This window comes from Sinohyriopsis cumingii, chromosome 5, assembly GCF_028554795.1.
Source record: "Sinohyriopsis cumingii isolate HCF-2022 chromosome 5, ASM2855479v2, whole genome shotgun sequence".
Classification (NCBI taxonomy): Eukaryota; Metazoa; Mollusca; class Bivalvia; order Unionida; family Unionidae; genus Sinohyriopsis; species Sinohyriopsis cumingii.
This window is the reverse complement of record NC_142965.1, coordinates 67,871,485-67,892,772: the sequence shown is the minus strand read 5'-3', so window position 1 is coordinate 67,892,772 and position 21,288 is coordinate 67,871,485. Positions and strand designations below refer to the sequence as shown.

Sequence of the window (21,288 nt, the reverse complement as noted above, 5' to 3'; positions counted from 1 at the left end):
AAGAAACAAGCCTAGATGTCAAAGGCTATCTGCTGGGAAGTGATCATGCTGCCCAGGGCTATCTGCTATAAAAGGAAAATGATGTCCATAGCTATCTGATGGGATCATAATTGTCAGGACTATCTGCAATTAAGTGCTTTGGGTATGCTACTGGGAACAGCTCCTAATGCCCATGGCTATCTACTGGGAGCTGATCCCAATTCTCACGAACAGCTGCAGACAGCTGATCCCAATGGCCAGGGCTAGCTGCTGAGAACTGATCTTGATGTCCATGATTATCTGCTTGGAACTGATCCTCATGCCCAGGGCTACCTGCTAGGAATTATCCCAATGCTCCAGGCAAGATTCTGGGAACTGATCCTGATACCCAGGGCTACCTGCTAGGAACTAATCCCAATGCTCCGGGCAAGATTCTGGGAACTGATCCTCATGCCCAGGGCTACCTGCTAGGAACTAATCCCAATGCTCCGGGCAAGATACTGGGAACTGATCCTCATGCCCAGGGCTACCTGCTAGAACTAATCTCAATGCTCAGGGCAAGATCATGGGAACTGATCCTCATGCCCAGGGCTACCTACTAGAACTAATAATCTCAATGCTCAGGGAAAGATTATGGGAACTGAGCCTCATGTCCAGGGCTATCTGCTGGGAATTGAGCCCGATGTTCAGGGCAAGATTCTGGGAACTGAGCCTCATGTCCAGGGCTATCTGCTGGGAATTGAGCCCGATGTTCAGGGCAAGATTCTGGGAACTGAGCTTCCTTGAGAGAGACTTTAACTAATAACATATACAGGTGAAGAAAGAAAACAAACCGAAGGTATCTTTAAGCACAGACTTTATTACTGAAATATCATAATTTACTGCAACTAAGATTATGTCCAATGCTTGAAATTTGTCTGCAGTCAGGTGAATCTCCTTTGATTTGTCATTTATGTCATTAGCTATTAAAATAAAATATCTGGGAAGCATTTGCTGTGCACAAGAAACAATTCATGCCAGGGAAGCAAATACTGAACACAACAAATGCCTAATGCTTTCATTTAGCTACCACACATGCATATGTGCTCTTACTGTTTGATGTATTTAGTAACTGACAGATGACTATAGTAATAACAAAAAAGATGAAACAAATTGAAAGAATTTGTTAAAATTGAAAATGTCCACAGTTATTTAATACTGTTCAGCTATCTCTTTCAATCAGCTCCAGAAAAAAGGAAGAAGACAATGTTAAATTAGAACTGTTTTAAGCACCATCTGTTTTTTTTCTGCTTCTTCAACCCTTTCTTCCATCAGATATATTTAATAAAATATCTGTCCAATACACTATTGTTTTCCTTTGTTAGTTCTGTCTTATCTTCCCTCTTTAGAATCTGTAATATAAAGAATGAAATCTTCTGTAAGTGACAAGAGAAGGGAGAGTAAGAGACATGGGTAGCTGAACAGAGTAAGAGAACAGAGAGATAGCGATGGATCAATTATAAACATTTTAGACTTATTAGAAATTAAAGACCTAAAACATAACACAGCTTTTTTAAAAAAGAATTCTGGAATGCAGAAACGAAATAAAGAATATTATCAACTGATGCACATTTTTGAGCCGCATACATCTTATGTATTCTTTTGTATGAACGAAATGCAACATAAATCTTGGGTGTGCATTTGGATGAATGAAATGTGACCAATCTTAGGTGTTCTTTTGGATGAATAAAATATCACATAAATGTCAGGTGTTCTTTTGGATGAATAAAATGTCACATAAATGTCAGGTGTTCTTTTGGATGAACAAAATGTCACATAAATATCAGGTGTTCTTTTGGATGAATAAAATGTCACAAATGTCAGGTGTTCTTTTGGATGAATAAAATGTCACAAAAATGTCAGGTGTTCTTTTGGATGAATGACACGTAACATATTCTGCAGCAAACAATAAATCCTATAAAACACTTGCCACCTCCCAGAATCAGAAATACAGCGATGCAAAGCAAGTAGGTATAAACATCTTGCAAACAGACCTGCATATGTAATACTAAATGCCCTACACCTGCCATGGTAGGAAATCAAATTGAAGTATTGACAAAAATGGATGGTACATTATGCAGGATAGTATATTAAGCAGGATGGTACATTATGCAGGATTATTGGGATGGACATAATCTAAAATACTGATGATCACTTTCAGTGTTCTGATCATAAGCAAATACAAATATCCCTGTTAAAATATGTAACCTGAATTTAAATAAGACCTGTGACTGGATCTGGCACATAACCACTTCTTTACATCATAGGGAATAGCTTTGAAAATCACTAATTTGGTCCACTCCATGGAAGAAGTTGCCAATGACTGATATAAATATTCAAATCATTTCTTCTTTTTTTCGCTCAGTATAATTGTTTTTACAACCAACCCCCCCCCAATTAATAGAAATTTCTCTGCAACTACCTAGTATAATCATTTTGTATTTGACACATTCTACAATATCAAGGGAGGTAACTAGATGAGTATCATCATTTTCCTTAGGATTAAAACTGTAGTTATGTCTCTTGAAACAATTTGGCTTGCTATTCAAAGGCCAATCAAACAGCCACACCAAAAAAAGAGATAAATGGTACCTATTATTAGAAATACAAACTATTGCTCAAAACAAACCGAATGACAAATCCCTCCAAGATACAAGCAAAGGTTGATATTAGTTATCCAGCCAGTTAGATGCTGCATCTGCTAAATGTCTAACTTTGATATTGATGCATATGAATCTAGACTATAATAAATGATTATGTAACTCACATATCTTTTTACTAGTCTCCAGTAATCACTCTGTCAGGCAGAAAATAAATTCAGACTAATGTAATATTGGCCCCTTTTATAACTAATGTTTATTAAGCAATCTTTTATCTTAGGATATAACAGGCCAAAACACTCATGGGGCCTTGAGCTAAATGCAAAGACTTTACCAAGACTATCAAAAGATCAAATACAAGCCATGATGCACCTCCTCTGTATAAGGGTTGATACCTGTCAACCCCTTGAGATGAAAACCTGTATGCCAGACCAAAAAAGCCCTTACAAAGACCAAAAAAAACCCCAAAAAACAAACCTTGCACGAAAAGATGTATTCCTACATTATATAAGATGAACAGTTTTATAACAACAAATGCCACACATAACTAATTTTACACACATTTACATAATTATTTACATCTCTGATAATATCCAGCCAGTAGCTACAAAAGCTCCTTTTCTGGTCATCCTCTGTTAATACAAGCACACGCTCATCAGGCAGCATGCAATAATCCTAAAACTCATCTTTAAGCGCTTCATGATCCAGGTGTGGAGCAAATCAAAAATGAAAGTGTCTCTACTAGTAAAAAAAAACAACTATGTGCAAGGTATTTTGAAGGGTGTAATACTAACTTCTTTGGATTTATCATGGTCTCTTTATTATGCATTTATATTTTTCCCCCATAAACCCTATGATATTATGCCAGGAGCTGTCCAAAAATTGAAATCTAAAAAAAAGAAAAATCGCCAAAGTAGCAGTCCACAAGTTTATACCTCGTAAGCTGGTGATCAGTTATTATAAAAATTGTGTATCTTGTGTTTGAAAAGTTATGAATTCACTATTTGGTGTGCCGGTTTTGTTCAAAAAGTTGATACAGATTTGTTGTGTAACATATTTTTGAGCCATGAAGTATCTGTACTACTTCCGTCATGCTGGCAAGGCATCTTCCTGTTTGGATTAAAAATATGACCCACTTAATTCAAAATTTAATTTCAGCTAGCACTTTCCAAATGTTTAAATCATTAATCTTTCAAAAAATGTTGGTGTCGAGCATGTATTTGGCAGAATAAAAGGATAAAATGCAATTTAAATATTTTGTTGTGCCTTGATTCAACTTAAAAAGCGTGCTAAAATTAAAATAATGCCAGATATGCAAGATTAAGGGTTTTGCTTGACATGAAAACCAATAATTCTGTGCAAGACATTATCACTTTTACACAGGGTATGGTACAAAAAAAGACATGTTTTGATCTACAGGCATAATGTTAATTTTCCAAAGCATATTAGAGTTATCCCACCTTGCTTATGCATAGCTAAAAATGATTCTGGATAGTGCTCAATATTAAATTTAAAAAATGACATAGACTCCCTTATTTAAAAAAAATAAAAAGATAAAAACAGAAAATGTGTTACATTTTGTTAAAAACAACGTAAATTTAAAAAACCAAAAATCATACAAAACAGTTGTACGGCCATACACTGATGAAAATGGTAAAAACAAAACGTACAAATTATAGGTAACCTGTAAAAGTTGACAGGTATGGGGTGTTGACACAACAGATACACATATCATTATTACTTTTATGATTCTGGCATGAATAGTGCCTGAGAAATAAACATTAAACAGAAATTTTAACCAAATTCAGTATCAAATATTGGCCACAATGACCTACTAGTAAAATGAGGGAGTACTGCTCATCAAAAATCAAGTTTCATGATTCTAGATAAGATGGTCTATTCACAGCATGCTCAAAATATATGTATTGATGAGTTAATGCAAACACAAGTCAGTAAATTGTAAGTCACAATGACCTGTTTGTTAAAGGTATAGCTTTAAAGGATGCACACAATCAGATTATATAATGATTAAAGCATGAACAATAATATCATTAAATTGAATCAAAGTAAAATGTGAAATGTAGGCCACAATGATCCTCTTTTCTTGTAAGGGTATGGAACTTGGAGATGCGTGCAATCATCTAGTTTGAACATTCTGGCATCAGTAGTATCTGAGACAGAACTTAAGTCAATGAAGCATGATATATGGGCTACTGTGACCTACTTTTGCGATGAGGTAGTAATACACATCAAGGTCTATCCCCTCCACCATGTTTCATGAATCCTTTATAACTAAGTATACAGGGTGATAATAATCTATCTGGTTATGAGCGAAAACTTAACCAAAGACTGTAAAATGTAGGTCACCATGACCTTCAGTTGTAAGTATGGAGCAATAACAGATGCATGCACTAACCTAGTTTGATAATATCAAGGTCAGTATAGTTCGATAAATAAACATGAAACCACAAAATATAACTGATGTTGGTGAAGCATGAAATACAAGTCAGTGACCTACATTTGCGATGAGGTCGTAGTATTCATCAAGATACTTCTGTCAATGAAGTTTCATGATTCAAGACATAACATTATTTATACAGGATAACTTCAGCTAAACACAAAACTTAATTAATAATGTATAATTAAAATTTACATGTACAAAGATAGCTTCTCAACCCCTCCCCAAAGTGGCTAGTGCAATGAAATCCACTCCATACCATTGGCTTGGACCCAGGAAGAAACAATGATTTTTACATTCAATGAGGGTGTATATATGTCAATGCTTTTTTTTCTGTGTTTGAAAGCCAATGCAAGGGATAGTGCAATAGCTTACTTCTATTTAAAGGTGTAACTATTGTCTTACATTATTGTGGTGAACTTTAGACTCAGTCTTCAGTCCACTCAAATGGCTCTGGGGGCTCTGGTTCTTCCTCCTCTTCTATCTTAGGCCCACCTGCTGAAACAAAGGGGTAGGAGAGATAAAATAAGAAACAAAAAACTGCTATAAAATCCCAAAGAATTTTTTTACCAAGTGGAAAGTGTTCAGTAAGGGATGATGATTTGACTGGCATAAAAATGAATCAGCTAAATTAGGCAGCTTATCCAATTACAAAAATGTACTGAAAAAAAAAACCTGCATGTGCTTGCAGTGTTATAAATCAGTTGTCTCCCCTCACTCTAAAACTGTGTGGTCTTTATCATATTCATGTATAACGTGTTGTACAAATTTAAAAGTACCCATATAAACATGTAAAATTAGGAGGGATGAAAAATTATTCCAATTTTTTACTGTAAATAAAAGAACCCTTTATTGTCAAGCCAACTTTTGATTTAGTTAGCAGGTAAATTTTACTGTAAAGAAAAGAACCCTTTATTGTCAAGCCAACTTTTGATTTAGTTAGAAGGTAAAAACCTTAACATTGACCTTACTCTAGAGTCTGAACAGACATAAAGCTATATGGATGTACACAAACATGGATGTCAAAGTCATTGTTACGTTAACATCTGTCATAGATGGTTAATGAGAAAGATTGTTTAGGATCCCTCTGCATGCTCACAACTCACCAGCAACTGGTTCTACTATTTCTTCTTTCTCATCTGGCTTAACATCTCTCAGCATGATCAGTCCGCCATTACTTATCTGTAATTACAATACAATGAAAACAGAAAATGATATAATTTTGACCAATCAAAATCTGCCAACAATTAAAATGAGATTCATGGAGCCATCAAAATCCTGACTCTGCTTGCCTGAAACATCAAATGATCAATTTTCATATACTTATCATTTAGCATGATCAATGCAATTAACTGTGATTTACTGTGAACAAGCATTTCCTGACACATTCATATATCACAACACTCATTGGTGACATAGTTATTCCCATGGCTTTCAAATGTTATGGATTTTATTGTCTATTACTATTATGCAAAAGCCAAGTTTATCTCACAATCCTGTCAATGGCTGGAAATAATAGAATTAAGAACAAAATCTAGGAGTGCTATCAACTTGCTTACTGGAATGTCTGGTCAAAATTCACTTGCATATTTACAAGTCATGAATACAAGTAATGGTCTATGACTTGACTCCAACTTCAGTTAGGTCTGGTTATCAAAACTCCTTCACAAATGTGCATCTGTACCATTTCCATATGGAATCAAATAAGCATTGCAAGAAGCATTTTAGCGATACCTCTGTATCAATGTCAATATTCATTGAAGAGTAGTGATAACAAGATCTACAAGATGGCTACTGTGGGACCATACTGGAGGTCAAACGTCTGGAGGTCAGATGTGCACCATTTTCATTCAAAACCAGGTACCTGTTGCGATAAGTGTTGCCATGAAAAACCCCACTGTGATAAGACCATCTGTTTAGGACATGCAGCCATATAAACACTGTCAGGATGACTGTTAAAATGTTGGTTTAGAGAAGAAGCTGCTATAATATGTTTATATTGACTTCATTTTCATTCAAAACCAATGACAAATAGTGATGGGTATTTTATGATCTCTTCAAAAGGAGTTGTGATAAGAGTTTCAAGATGGCTGACATTGACCAGCACCATTTTCATTCAGAACCAACTAGACATAACAAAAGGTCTTTGGTGAAAATCACATGTCATGATGACCATCAAATCAGAATGAGTACCAATAACAAGTCTTACAAGATGGCTGTTATGCTGGCCATACTGTATTTAAAAATGACACTATTTTCGCTTATGATCAACTAGACATCATGAGAAGTTTTCTGGTGAAAACCTGTGTCATTGACCATCCATTCAGAAGGTGTTTCAATAACAAGATTTTCCAGATGGACACAGTGGAAATCAGGATAGATGTCTGAAGGGTCTCATTTTCATTTAGGACCAATTATACTCTGGGACGAATGCGTGAATAAAGTTTCATGATAAATTTAAGTAATTTAAGTGGAGAAGCAATAACAATTTCGAGCTAATATGACAGATGAAAGACAGATCATGAATGGAAGGGCAACAGTGAACAGATACCAGGTCATCCCACATGTCTACTGTGACATGATCCATGATCATCCTACCTCAAACAGTTCTCAAGATATAAATCAGAAACACAAGAAACCTCAAAATACTGATCTGTGACCTTGACCCTCATGACCTCTGCTGTAGAATTCCACAAATTATCCAGTAAGCATGTGAAGTTGCATCTATATCAGCTCTCAAGTTACTGAGCAAATTGGATAAGGTGACCTAAACCACAAATACTTGTGACCTTGACTTTAATGATACCTCTAGTCATGTATAGGAATATCCCAAGTTTCATCTCTTTACTCCGAGTGGCAGAGTGGTCTAAAGTGCTCACCATTATGGATCACTGCCATCTCACCTCTGTCTGCGTGGGTTCGAGTCCAAGGCTCGGCTAGCATGGGTACATGGGAAAGCCTGCCAGTAGCTTCTCGTGGGTCGGTGGTTCTTCCCTGGGTTTTCCAGGGTTCTTCTTCCACCAGTTATACTGGCTGCCATGTATAGCCTATACTGTGCTGAAAAACGGCATTAAACCCTAGAGCAACAACTTTACCTCATATAACTCAAATCCTATAAGCAGGAAATGAACTGTAATTGTAAACTTCAAATACTGACCTCCAATATGGTACACAACACACCTTTTAATGATGTTCGACAAGAATACCAAGTTTCATTCCTTTATCTTAGGTATCTTGGTACACAAAGGACAGTGTAGTGGAAAACAGAAAATTAAGCCACAACCTTGACTTTGAAGAGATGATGTCAATTTGGTGTGTAAGAAACCATTTTGTAATGATCTACAAGTATACAAATCATATCCCTTCAGCCCAAATGACATTAATATCACAGACTGAGGAAAGTGTGACGGGGATGAAAAAAGGATCGAAAGATGCAAACACCAACATATATTGGCTTTTTTGTAAGAAGGTGGATATGAAGAGTGCTGATGGTCATACAAATGGCAGAGAAGAAAGAGAACCAAGGCAACAAGGAATCATGATATATCAACAGGTCTAGGCATCAGTTTTAACCTAGCCAGACTATGCTGTTTCTGTACAAGCAGTGTTAACAAGGAGACAACCCTGTAATGACAAAAATACAGGCTATTGAGAGTGGTTTCCCTTGACCTTGCAGTACTCTGGTCATGTCTGCAATGCATACACGTACATGTTTTTTTTCTGTTAAATCAATACATATTATGCCTGCCAACCTTGCTGACAATACTGGATGATTTATGAAGTTTAAAAAGATTTCTGTAGCTCCAAAATGAGGTTGGGATGGGGCATTCTGTATTACTAAAACAGGTGCCACTGTACAATTGAAATTACTCAAACTTAAAACTACAATGAAGAAAAAAGTGTCTGGGATAGCTAACTTAATTAACATATACCTAAAAGCCAAATGTAAGGGCAACTGGTCAATAAATCTGGGACCGTAGGATGATTTCTACTGAAATTTATTCCAATTCTGTTAACTTAGTACATGTATGTTATAATAACAATTACATGTACTTTAATGTTTCTCAAGTTTTTTTTATACAGTTTTGTATCTTCATCCACACCTGATGGCACACCAGCATCATTTTTCCAATATTGGAAGGACCCAATACCAGAATGCTTTGTGTCCAAGTTGGTCAAATTCTTTTCAGTTCAATGTTTTAGATAAACTGTGTATAATGTTGGGTTGTAATCAATGTACAAAGTTGACAGCCCTATATGCCAGGATGCTTAGTAGAATGTTTGGTTTAATTCTGTTTGGCAGTCTTTTAAAAAGTTTTTTAAATGCTTTTTTTTATTAGCAGCATTATCTGATGCCAGATTGGCATCATTTGGAAAATCGGATGCTTTCCATCATAACTGGTCAAATTCAGTTCAGCAGTTGTTGTGACGAGGGTTGTTTAAAACTTTTTTCTTCTATTATTAGTAATGCCTGCTATATGTGATCGCAGATCAACATCAAACTGAAAATCCCAGCATGCTATCTATCAAAGGACTAGGTTCACTCTTCACTAAAATCAGCCCCATTTCCGATTTTAAATATTTTTCTAACTTAACTACTACATTGATACTGCCTTGAATAGTTTTGTTTCTGACATGGGTATTAAGTCTTTACTGTGTTTCTCATCTGAGATGATTAGTCCTTTATTGTGGAAAATGTCAAACAATAACAATGAGCTGAATTTTGTTACATCTGAGAAGTAACTGATTATGTGTAGGAATATTCTGTGTGCTTGTCATGCGAGATTGCTTGGACAACCATACCCTTCAGGTAGGACATTCAAATTAAATTTGCGGGAAAGTTTGTTTATTAGTGAGTTTGTCATGTACAGAACCTTGTTCTATCTTAGAAGATGGATGGGGGCAAATAAAAAATGTCTAATTATTGTGCTGCCAAAAAAGATTCTTTAATAGTCAACAGTACATCATCGAATTCCAGCCAAGTAAACATCTTGCACCTGTACACACTTTCTCAGTCTGATTATCCAGTTATTATGTGCAATCTTTTTTAACAAAATCCTGTCAAGACAGATATTGGAAATGAGAAGAGGTGTAGGCATCAAGATCTTCATTCATTATGTGATCTTTTGATCTTAGGATCAGTTTTATTTCAGTTTTCTTTCACAGTTTTATTGCTTTAACGCCATTTTTTTAAATAGCACATAACAGGCTATATACATTATGGTCAGTACATCTAGTGGAGGAAGAGCCTGTTCAGGAAGAACCACCAAACCATGGGAAATGGGGAAGCTTTCTCACATAGTCTATTGGCTGAGCCCAAGACTAAAACCCAAGCTGAGAGCAGTGAGATGGCGGTGATCTGTAAAAGGCGAGTGCCTTAGGCCAAAAATAAATTTTATATATATATATATATATATATATATATATATATATATATATATATATATATATATATATATATAGAGAGAGAGAGAGAGAGAGAGAGAGAGAGAGAGAGAGAGAGAGAGAGAGTTGTTTTTGTTGTTGTACGCCATTTTTCAGCACAAGATAGGCTATACATGGCGGCCAGTATTAATGGTGGAGGAAGAACCCAGGAAATCCCCTAAAAGAACCACCGACCCTCGAGAAGCTACTGGCAAGCTTTTTCACATGCCCACATTGGCTGAATCCGAGACTCACATATATATATATATATATATATATATATATATATATATATATATATATATATATATATATATATATATATATATATATATATATATATGTTATAATAAGAAATATCCATAATGTACTAAGCACTTCAAGTACAACGCTAAACTTGCTCAATCAGATTCATAAATCAATTTCTGGAAATTTTTATATATAAAAAATTTACACCTGGAAAAAACATGCTAGGGTCAACAACAAAAAAACAGGGATATCTGCCTGACCAGAAACATATTTATTTTATGGCCTAAGACCATTTGGACACCCAGGGTTCCAGTTTTGTTTTGTTATTAAAGAACTAGCTTTAACACTTGATCAATGAACATATAAAGCTGACAATACATATATTTTATCTTTCTGCAAAGTCTAAGAAAATATCAACTTTAGTAGAAATTCAATAATAACAAGCCCCCCCCCCCAATAAAATAATGCAAAAAAACATCTGGAACAAAATAAAATTATCAAAAAAGTTGAAGGGCTATTTCCATTTATTATATCACGCATATCAACATTATATAAAAAAAATGGTATAATCTCAATAATCTGAAGTTTTATAAAGCAACCTGAGATCATCTTGTAAAAAACTTTAAAAAAGTCCAATTTGAAGATTTCATCCATTAATGGATGCTTACGATTTTCAGTAATGTTCGAAATATAAAGATATAAATAACGTCACGAATATCATACTAAAACATTAGGTAATAAATGAACACTCTGCTCTCCTTTATAAAATTATTTTCTGTAAAAGCTTAGCCACTGCACTTTTTTATAACAACTGTTGCAATTTAAAAATTGTGCAATTTTCAGTTCACAGCACATGCAAATAACTTTCAAAAATTCAAAATTACTTTTAAAAAAGTGTAAAAAATGTTTTATTTTAATATGCACATAAGCCCATATCATGGTTTTAATGCATGAAAAATACTTATTTGCAGTTCAGTAAGGTTTACAGAGTTCACCATTTGTAACATTCTTTACTACCATGAGAAAATATTGCTCTAACTGTAAATAAATTTAAATACTATTTAGATCAATCCTTATAAAGACTGCACTGCACACAAGCATAGTGTCATCAAATTTAGTTCATTTGTAGTTTTGCCAGGTCACACTCAAAATATTTTACTAAAGATTGCTGCTGAGAGGTCCATTTTCTTGCAGATATTTTTGGCAGGTTGCAAGCAATAATCATCAATTAATGACAACAAAAAAAACCTCACAACTTTTGTCTGTTGGCATCCGATTCATAATTAATCACTCCAAGTAAAGTAAATGCCAACAAATGCAGTAAGAGTGGTTTCCTCTTGCTATATTCATTTTTGCTGTACTAAAATGAATACATGCCAACCAATACCATTTGCATACGTATGTACTGGACCCAAAAGCTCAGTGCTGACACTGTTGTCTCTTTAACGTGACTTGGCCTCGGCTGTAAAGATCAAAGAGCTCAGTTGGCTTTGTTAGGACAGTGGACGGCTCTCAACTGATCTTATCTTTATTGCCACATGTGAACAAAGCACAGCACACCATAATAATCTGACATGTATAGATACAACCTAAAGGCTATAACAATGCAGTTGTATCTGATATCATGAGGGTTATTTATAAAGTTATGAATATTAGTGGGGACCTAGAGTGGCCGAATGGTCTAAAGCACTCTCCATTACGGATCACTGCTATCTCACCTCTGTCTGCGTGGGTTCGAGTCTCGGATTCGGCTAATGTGGGTATGTGAGAAAGCTTGCCAGTAGCTTCTCATGGGTTGGTGGTTCTTTCCGAGGTTTTTCCGGGTTCTTCCTTCACCATTAATACTGGCCGCCATGTATAGCCTATCGTGTGCTGAAAAATGGTGTTAAACCCTACAACAACAACAACAACAACAATGAATATTAGTGAACTGAACAACAAAAATTCTTTATTAATGAAAAGTACTTTAGTACATTCCCTCAGAGTAATCTCCTTGTACCTCTACATACTTTTTTTCAGTGTGATTATCTAATTATTACATGCCATTCACTCTTTGGTATGCTGTTCATATACATTAAACCTACACTTCCACTGTGGCTTTCAAATCATCTGCCCCATATCTAATATCTGATGATAAGATTCAGCCAACAATCACTTGGATCTGAATCAGTGCTGTATAGAGGATATAGCAAAATTTGGATGCTGTGCTCCTTCAGAAAAGCAGAGTCAGACACAGGTACCTGGACAATTGGGCCTTTGGCATAAAAAAGTGTATACAACTCCATGTTTCATAACCTGTGACAATGTCATTCAAACATTTCTGTTTGCTCTTCATATTTGGCAAGTAGATATTTGTCAATATCAACCAGTGTTTTTTTTATTTTATTCATTCTTTAACAAATGCAGTGCATACCTTGCACAAATCCAAGTAATTTTTCAATAAGAGAAATACTTTCCACTCTGAACAAGCATCTTCATCAAATGCCCCCTTCACAACAGACATTCCCACTCACCAATTGCAGGCAATGGTTGTCCAGAACACAGGTCGTCTTCTGTGGATTAACAACCATCATTAAATTGATGGATGAAAAAAAAAACCCATCTGAACTGCATAATGTGAGAGAGAATTGCATTTGTAAACTATATCTATGTCTACCTTGATATCAGTTTGAGAAGACCATAAGAATGTCCAGTTTTTAATGTATGTTCTTTACTCAACAGCAGTGTTTGTTCTTCTCCAAAAAATTTACATCACTGTTCTTTTCCTATGTTACGTCGCACACACATATCTGCAGGTGTCTGTTGTGTTATGTGTGCAGCTGCATTTCATTGTACAAAACATTATTTTGTCTATTGATCTGCAGTTTTCTGTGCATCCTCTCACTGAGAAATTTAGACATCTAACACTGGATGGGAAAGGTCAAAAGAAATTCGGACTATACGACAGTTCTGCTCAAATTAGCTTAACATTATAGAACATGTAGAGCAATATGTCAAGTTACAATAAACATTTTCTGGGTCCAAGATCAAAGAATGCATTAATTATACATCTTTTGAAGCAATCACAAACAATATATTCCTTGTTAGTCATGTGCATTTCAGTTCATGTACTGACAGGTAAAGAAAAGTTAAAAAAAAATACAAAAAGTTCCACAGTTGAGCTGGCAATTTTTTTTTTTTAAGAGAGAATCCTAAAGCTCTTTAAATCCATTAAAATAAACCATTTTGTAAATTATTTTCTTCTTACAAGTTAAAAGAAAAATGAAATTTTATTTAATTTCCACATAAGATCACAAAATTAAGTTCAATGCAGTAGTCGATGTTATAAATGTTGTAGGACTTGATGTTAGTTTTTACAGATTTCACATGTACAGTTGCATGTATTTGTCAAGCTGCAATTGCATTTACATAAAATTATTTCAGATGAGGTTTCCGTTATGCCTTTGTGCATAGATAGATATTACAAATCTTCCTGTTATAATGCACTTTGCCATAACCTGATTTCAATTAAAACACGGTAGCACTATTGGAAGAAAAAAAACCTATACATAAAAAACTACTTACTTGATGTGGACATTACCAGAACGTGTTTTACAAGATACTGTCCGATATTACCTTTATCTTTAATAAACCATAACTGGTCTGTATCAACTGCAGTAACATGATCATATTCCGACCAGCAGGGTAATTCCAACCGTGGATTTGAGTCCTACTATTTACAGCAAAGATACGCAAATTACTTGCTGTGTTCTTTGTTTTTATTTGTGCACATGTGCATGCAAATTAGTAAAGATGTTTTCAGGGGATGAGGGCATCGCATGACAAAATGACGTAATTGCCTCGGTATTCTCTCTTCCGTGCATGTGAGTTCAGAAACGGCATTCATAATTTTTTTATTCAGGACCCTAGTCAGGAATGAATCATCCAAGATTTGTATAGCTTTCAATAACATAATAATTATTTATAGTAGCTTTAAAATAATGCTTTGTCTTGCATTAAAAGTAAAAATTAGACCAGTTTTATGTTTTATGACAAATAAACAATAGTATGCAATGTTCTGTATAGTGGTCAGATTTGCCTCAGTTTCTTATCATAAGAGGGCAATTCCGGCCAAGAACAAAAGCTTAAAGAAAATGTAGAATTATAATTAGTTTGTACTGAATGTTGAAGAAAAAACAAAAAACAGGATTAAATATATAATTAAAAACAATAAATAAAAATTGTAGGTACAAATCTAAATAAAAATAAAATGTTATTTCTCTCCACACCTATCTCTGTAACAACATTTACAATTATCTATATAACAATATCGCTTTCTATCTGCTATCTCTGTATCTGAAAAAAATAAAAACAATTTAAAACTTTTAAATCTGTCAAGATAAACAAAATCTTTGTATTTTAAAGATGAAACTTGTATATGTACGGTCAATATATCATGGTTGGAATTACACATATCATAGGTTGGAATAAGCCACAACATGGTCGGATTTACCCCCTGCATATATAGTCATAATAAAATCACTTTCAGTAAGAAGAACTAAAATTATCTGCTTTTTGAATAACGAACCTTGTTGCAAGAATACAGATTGACTACTTCCCGTATCGTTTTTAGGTACACAGTGGTCGGCTTCAATAATGTCGATCTCATGTCAATGGTCTCAGCGGTCAGAATATGACCAGATTATCCTACTGTCTTTTGCCAAAGTAAACATGACTGCTTTTGGCTAAAGTACATATGACTTTTGGATCTGCCTTTGGCACAAAAGACATCCTAGCAGATCAATGACTTGATTCTCTGTGAACACTTCTTACTGATTATAAAGAAGACCATCTTACTGTTGATCAATGTAGATTGACACCTGGATGGCAACATATCACAGAAAGGATTAAACATGCCGCCGCTTTCTGTAATCTGTTGCACTGCAGCCCGGAAGAGATGTTCAGTTGCATAATGTAGCTACAGTAGAAATAAGGTCTAGTCTAACAATTAAGTGTCACTTTTCAGTGAAATCATATTTAAAAGTAAGTTTAGACTTATCAGTATTGATGAGTGAATTGAGATGTAGAATCTCCCAATGGAGGTGTCCAGAAGAAGCAAAACAAAATTTTATGAATAGGATTGTGATTTTAAGGGATTCATGGAGGATGATGATGAAGAGGCTAATCTGTACTATGGGGACATTTTAACTTATATGACTTGGTTCGGCCCTGGATCAAAACTGCTGAATACTGCCCCACTTTTGAATGATGCTGACATCACTCAGTTCTTCTTAGGTGCCAAAAGAGAAAATTTAGATCCCGATCAACAGGAAGTAGGATCTACTATTGACTGTGACCAGGAGGAACCGCCTGAAACACCCCATCATTTTTTGGAAGCCATATCTGCATTCGAGAATGGATTGATTTGGCTAAAACACCAGCACACCGAGCCATTGAAAATTATGCAGCTGAGAAACATCATAGACTTTACTACCCCCACCCAGTATGATCACATTACTCATTCGCAATCATCATATATAAATGATAAAATAACTGATATTTTGAACTGAAAACAATATATTTTATTGGTTAAAAAATGACCTGACACACCAAGTGCATATGTTGCAGATATATGTTGAGTTATTTACATGCAAAATGGGTGTAGAAGTTGTAAACATATGGTGAGCTCCTAATTAAAAAGGTAAGAAGCTTTTAATGTCAGGCAAGCACTGACCTCTTGAGCAACCTAAATTTAATCATTTTGTTTAAAGTGCCATTTTCAATGACTTCAAACATGATGCATCTGCAGATAGAAATTATAACTGGCAAGTATATTTATTAAAATGAAGTGTTTATATCACTGTTTTTAATAAATAAACAGTATTAGTATACATTTGACTGGCGTTTTATTTACCCCGCCCAACACGTAAGTACACAACATTATTGATAATTTTCGCTATACTGCTGTTTGCTACAGGACAACATCGGCAGTTAAGGGCCATGACTTCCTTATAATCGGGGACAGCTGTATAACTAAATAGCACACATAAGCATACTCAATATAAATGTTCCTGATGTATAATAAATTGATATTTTATTTTCATGAAGCTAAAACTAAAGTACATTTTCTTTGTTGAAAAAATAATGCCGTTTTTATTTTGATAAAAGATTGTGCTAACATATTTTTTTTGTAATGCATATATTTAATTCCTTCCATTCTTTGTAAGACTACTTTTGGTCACCATGGTAACCAAAAATTTCTTGAATTATTCACGATTTTTCTTTTATACGATTTATATTGGTTACTTATCATGTAACAATGAATAACTGAACTGAACCATAATTCATATTGAGACAATTTTTAGTTAATTGAACACAAGAGATATTTTGCAAGATAGAATTAATCCAAATGTAAATGTATGAATATTTGTTTTTAAAGAAATGTAATGAACAAGCTACAACCTTGAAACAATCAACTGATATGCGATATCCATATACACTTTCTGGAGGTTTATATGTGATGTAAAAATTTTAAATTGACGTTTATTCAAAAAATATTTTAAAAATCCTATTTCCCTCTTTGGTTCCTATGGTAACCATAAACATCCCCAACATATTTCATGTTAGCACTTGGCATGCATATATGCATCACTTGTACAGTTTCAAACAAAACTGAATATAAATACCATTGTTGCATATGGATTTGGATAAAAAAGTATGCATTTCTGAAACAACTCATTATAACTAGATGGAACACAAAACAAATCAGCACATATAACAATTTCATGTAAAAAAAAACCCAACTCAGCATGACTCTGGGTTAAAAGGAAAAGCGGCCATCATGTCGGTCCATTATTTCTTCTTGGGAGTAACAGCAAATTGATTTTGATGAAGGTTGGATATATACCATTTACTATCTTCTTAATTTTCAAAGCTCACAATGCATTCTTTCTTGAATACGGATATTTGCAGGCTTTTTCATACAACTGTTAAAAAAACTTGGTTTCATTTTCTACATGTATTTCTCATCATGATCCTCCAACAAGAAGATACATGCGTAATGAAGTCTATTCTCCCAACTTAGAGCAGAATGAAAATGGCATCTATTTATTTCCATGATGAACTGTGCCTTTAAATTAGAGAATTAAAATAGTCACACCAGAATATTTTAATTATTTATATAACAGGATCACTATTTTTAACCCCCAAAAATTATTGAAAACTACCATCAAAAGCTAGAATGAACCTCTGAAAATAATTACTGGTGTAGTGAATTAATAACAAAAATATACAAAATAATTTATTAATATTTTTTACTTCTAATAGCTAAATATATGTACTTCATTATTCTTTTTCTGTAATTTTAGAAATTTCTGTATTTGTGATCTAAAGTCATCGTTGGAAAACCAGTGAAGAATGAATATTCCATTTTTAATATATACTGCATTCATGAACCAAATTAGTATTTACATTTACATAAAAAGTCACTACTAACCTTAATTTCGATCTGACAAAATATCATGATGGCCGGTACATGCACTCCATGTTAAATATTATAGAAAAAGTTATATTTCTGGCTAAATTGCATTTAAATGTTCGACTTGAGTAACAGTGGTTTTTAAATATTTTTTTTACTAACAGTGGCCATATCTGAAGGTGGATCAGCATTTTTTTACGTAAACTTGAAAGGACTTCCTGCCAGGATGTTTTCTGTCAAATTGGATTAAATTCTTTTCAGTGATTCTTGACAAAAAGTCAAGAAGGAGTTTTAACTATTTAGTAGCAGCAGATAGTGGATCAACATTATTTATATAAATCTGAAAGCCCTTCATACAAAGATGACCTGTACCAAATTTGGTAGATACTGGTCTGGTGGTTTCTCATCAGAAGTTTAAATAAAAAAAGTGTTGACACATTATGCCTGATGAGTGCATAGAGCATAGATACTGATTTGTCAGCACACTAGACTATAAAAACATAGATTCTAAACTGTCAGCACATTACACTACAAAAACATAGCTCCTGCTCTGTCAGCACATTACACTATAAAAACATATTAGTCTGTTAGCACATTACACTACAAAAATATAGCTCCTGATATGTCAGCACATTACACTATAAAATCATAGCTCCTAATATATCATCACATTACACTATAAAAACAGATATTGATCTGTTAGCACATTACACTACGACATCATAGCTCTTGATATGTTAGCAAATCAAACACATGCATAATTCCTGATCTATCATCACATTAAGCTAATGATCTGTTGGTGCATTACACTACAATAGCAGAGCTCCTGATCTGTCTGTAATACATTAAAATAGTATAGACGCTGAAATGTTAGCACAATGAGCAGGATGGTCCCTCACATATCAGTGCATTATATGGCAGCAGCATAGCCCATAATCTGGCAGTGCATTATGACAGCAGCATAGCCCATAACCTGGCAGTGCTTTATATGACAGCAGCATAGCCCATATCTGGCAGTGCATTATGACAGCAGCATAGCCCCATACTTGGCAATGAATTATATGACAGCAGCAGCCCCTAATATTGTAGTACATTATATGATAGCAGCTCAGCCCTTAACCTGGCAGTGCATTATATGACAGCAGCATAGCCCCATACCTGGTAGTGCATTATATGACAGCAGCATAGCCCCATACCTGGCAATGAATTATATGACAGCAGCATAGCGAATAACCTGGCAGTGCTTTATATGACAGCAGCATAGCCCCATACCTGGTAGTGCATTATATGACAGCAGCATAGCCCCATACCTGGTAATGAATTATATGACAGCAGCATAGCCCCATACCTGGTAGTGCATTATATGACAGCAGCATAGCCCCATACCTGGTAATGAATTATATGACAGCAGCATAGCCCCATACCTGGCAATGAATTATATGACAGCAGCATAGCGAATAACCTGGCAGTGCTTTATATGACAGCAGCATAGCCCCATACCTGGTAGTGCATTATATGACAGCAGCATAGCCCCATACCTGGCAATGAATTATATGACAGCAGCATAGCCCCATACCTGGTAGTGCATTATATGACAGCAGCATAGCCCCATACCTGGCAATGAATTATATGACAGCAGCAGCCCCTAATCTTGCACTACATTAGATGACAGCAGAATTGCCCATAACCTGGCAGTGTATTATATGACAGCAGCATAGCCCCTTACCTGGCAGTGGATTACATAATGACAGCAGTATAGCCCATAATCTGGCAGTGCATTATGACAGCAGCACAGCCCATAATCTTGCAGTACATTATATGACAGCAGCATAGTCCCTAACCTGGCAGTTCATAATATGACAGCAGCATAGCCCATAATCTGGCAGTGCATTATGACAGCAGCTTAGCCCCTAATCTGCTACTGCATTATGAGACAAGTGCAAACACTCTGATGTATCACAATAAATATATCTGTTGTTATGTATATTTAATTTGTATTGTTTGTTAGTTTGTTTTTTCTTGGCAAGATTATATGTTATGCATAACTGTATTTTGGACTTGACCCTATCCGAAATCAAGTTTATGTTATATCTGACTAGAGCCAGTCATTCTATAAATAAATAATACATAGTTAATATTTCAAATGGAGTGTTGTTAAATAGTAATGATCATTATCAACAAAGAAAAACATATTTATTTGGATTTGGGTCTAGGACATTGGTATTTCACATGGAATAGCCTGTTTTACCTGATGTTTACCACATTCTTTATTATAATTTTAGTAACAGATTTTATCTTCTTGACAACTTAGAGTTTTTATTATATAATCACATTTGCTTGAGAAATTACTTATTCCAACGATAACATCAGAGGCAGAAATAATTTGTATTGTGTTCTGATTTTGATTTAGGTGGATATATTTATTCAAATTATCACTGATTGGAAATATAAAGTGCTCTTCAATAATATTCTTGGACAGAAACATTAACTTGGATTTAAGAGGAATTCAGATAAGGACATCTTGGATTATTGTGATTCATCCAAAGATTGCTGGCACATCTGCACATCACAGGCTACTAAAGGCACATCAACACATTCAGTGTTGGATCTTATTTGCATACCACTTGAATTTATTTAGAACATTATTCATTAGCACTGGTAATATAATTCTTCGGACTATTTGGTATTTAATTTGTAATATTTTAAGTTCTTTTAAATTTTTACTTTGTATTGAAGGGAAATAAATTATTTCTAATTTTACAAAACTTATTGTTTTTCAGTCAATTATAGTACTTGGTCAGGGACCATACAATCATAATAGAAAATTGGGGGATCATGTATGAGCTAAAAAGATTCTAAATCCCAGATATTGTTTTATATATTTGAAAAATCTAGAATGAAACCATCAAGCTTTCACAATGTCATCTAAAGTGGAGAACTTTATTTTAAATTCTACCCAGGAATGGTTAATTAAAACGGATGAATTACTCCAGCTTGCCAGACAATATGATCTCTCTGAGGTGAAGTCTTCTTTAACAAAGCAAGAAATAAAGAACATTTTGGTCGAATAATTGGTGGAAAAA

The 21,288-nt window shown here is 34.6% G+C and overlaps 1 protein-coding gene across 2 annotated transcripts in view; it reads right to left on the bottom strand.

Moving 5' to 3' along the window:
• Nucleotides 1-818: 818 nt before the first annotated feature.
• The window catches only part of LOC149799360 (26S proteasome non-ATPase regulatory subunit 1-like), a 392,984-nt gene continuing 372,514 nt past the window's right edge, over nucleotides 819-21,288 (bottom strand). Inside the window, exons 29-31 of one of the 2 annotated variants that reach the window (XM_089958686.1) lie at nucleotides 6,183-6,258; nucleotides 5,482-5,574; nucleotides 819-1,370 (exon numbers count right to left, since the gene is read on the bottom strand). In XM_089958686.1, the coding sequence (XP_089814812.1) occupies nucleotides 5,504-5,574; nucleotides 6,183-6,258 (147 nt within the window). In that variant the 3' untranslated portion in view covers nucleotides 819-1,370; nucleotides 5,482-5,503. The remainder of the gene's footprint in view (nucleotides 1,371-5,481; nucleotides 5,575-6,182; nucleotides 6,259-21,288) is intronic. The other variant, XM_089958687.1, reaches the window with a different exon arrangement.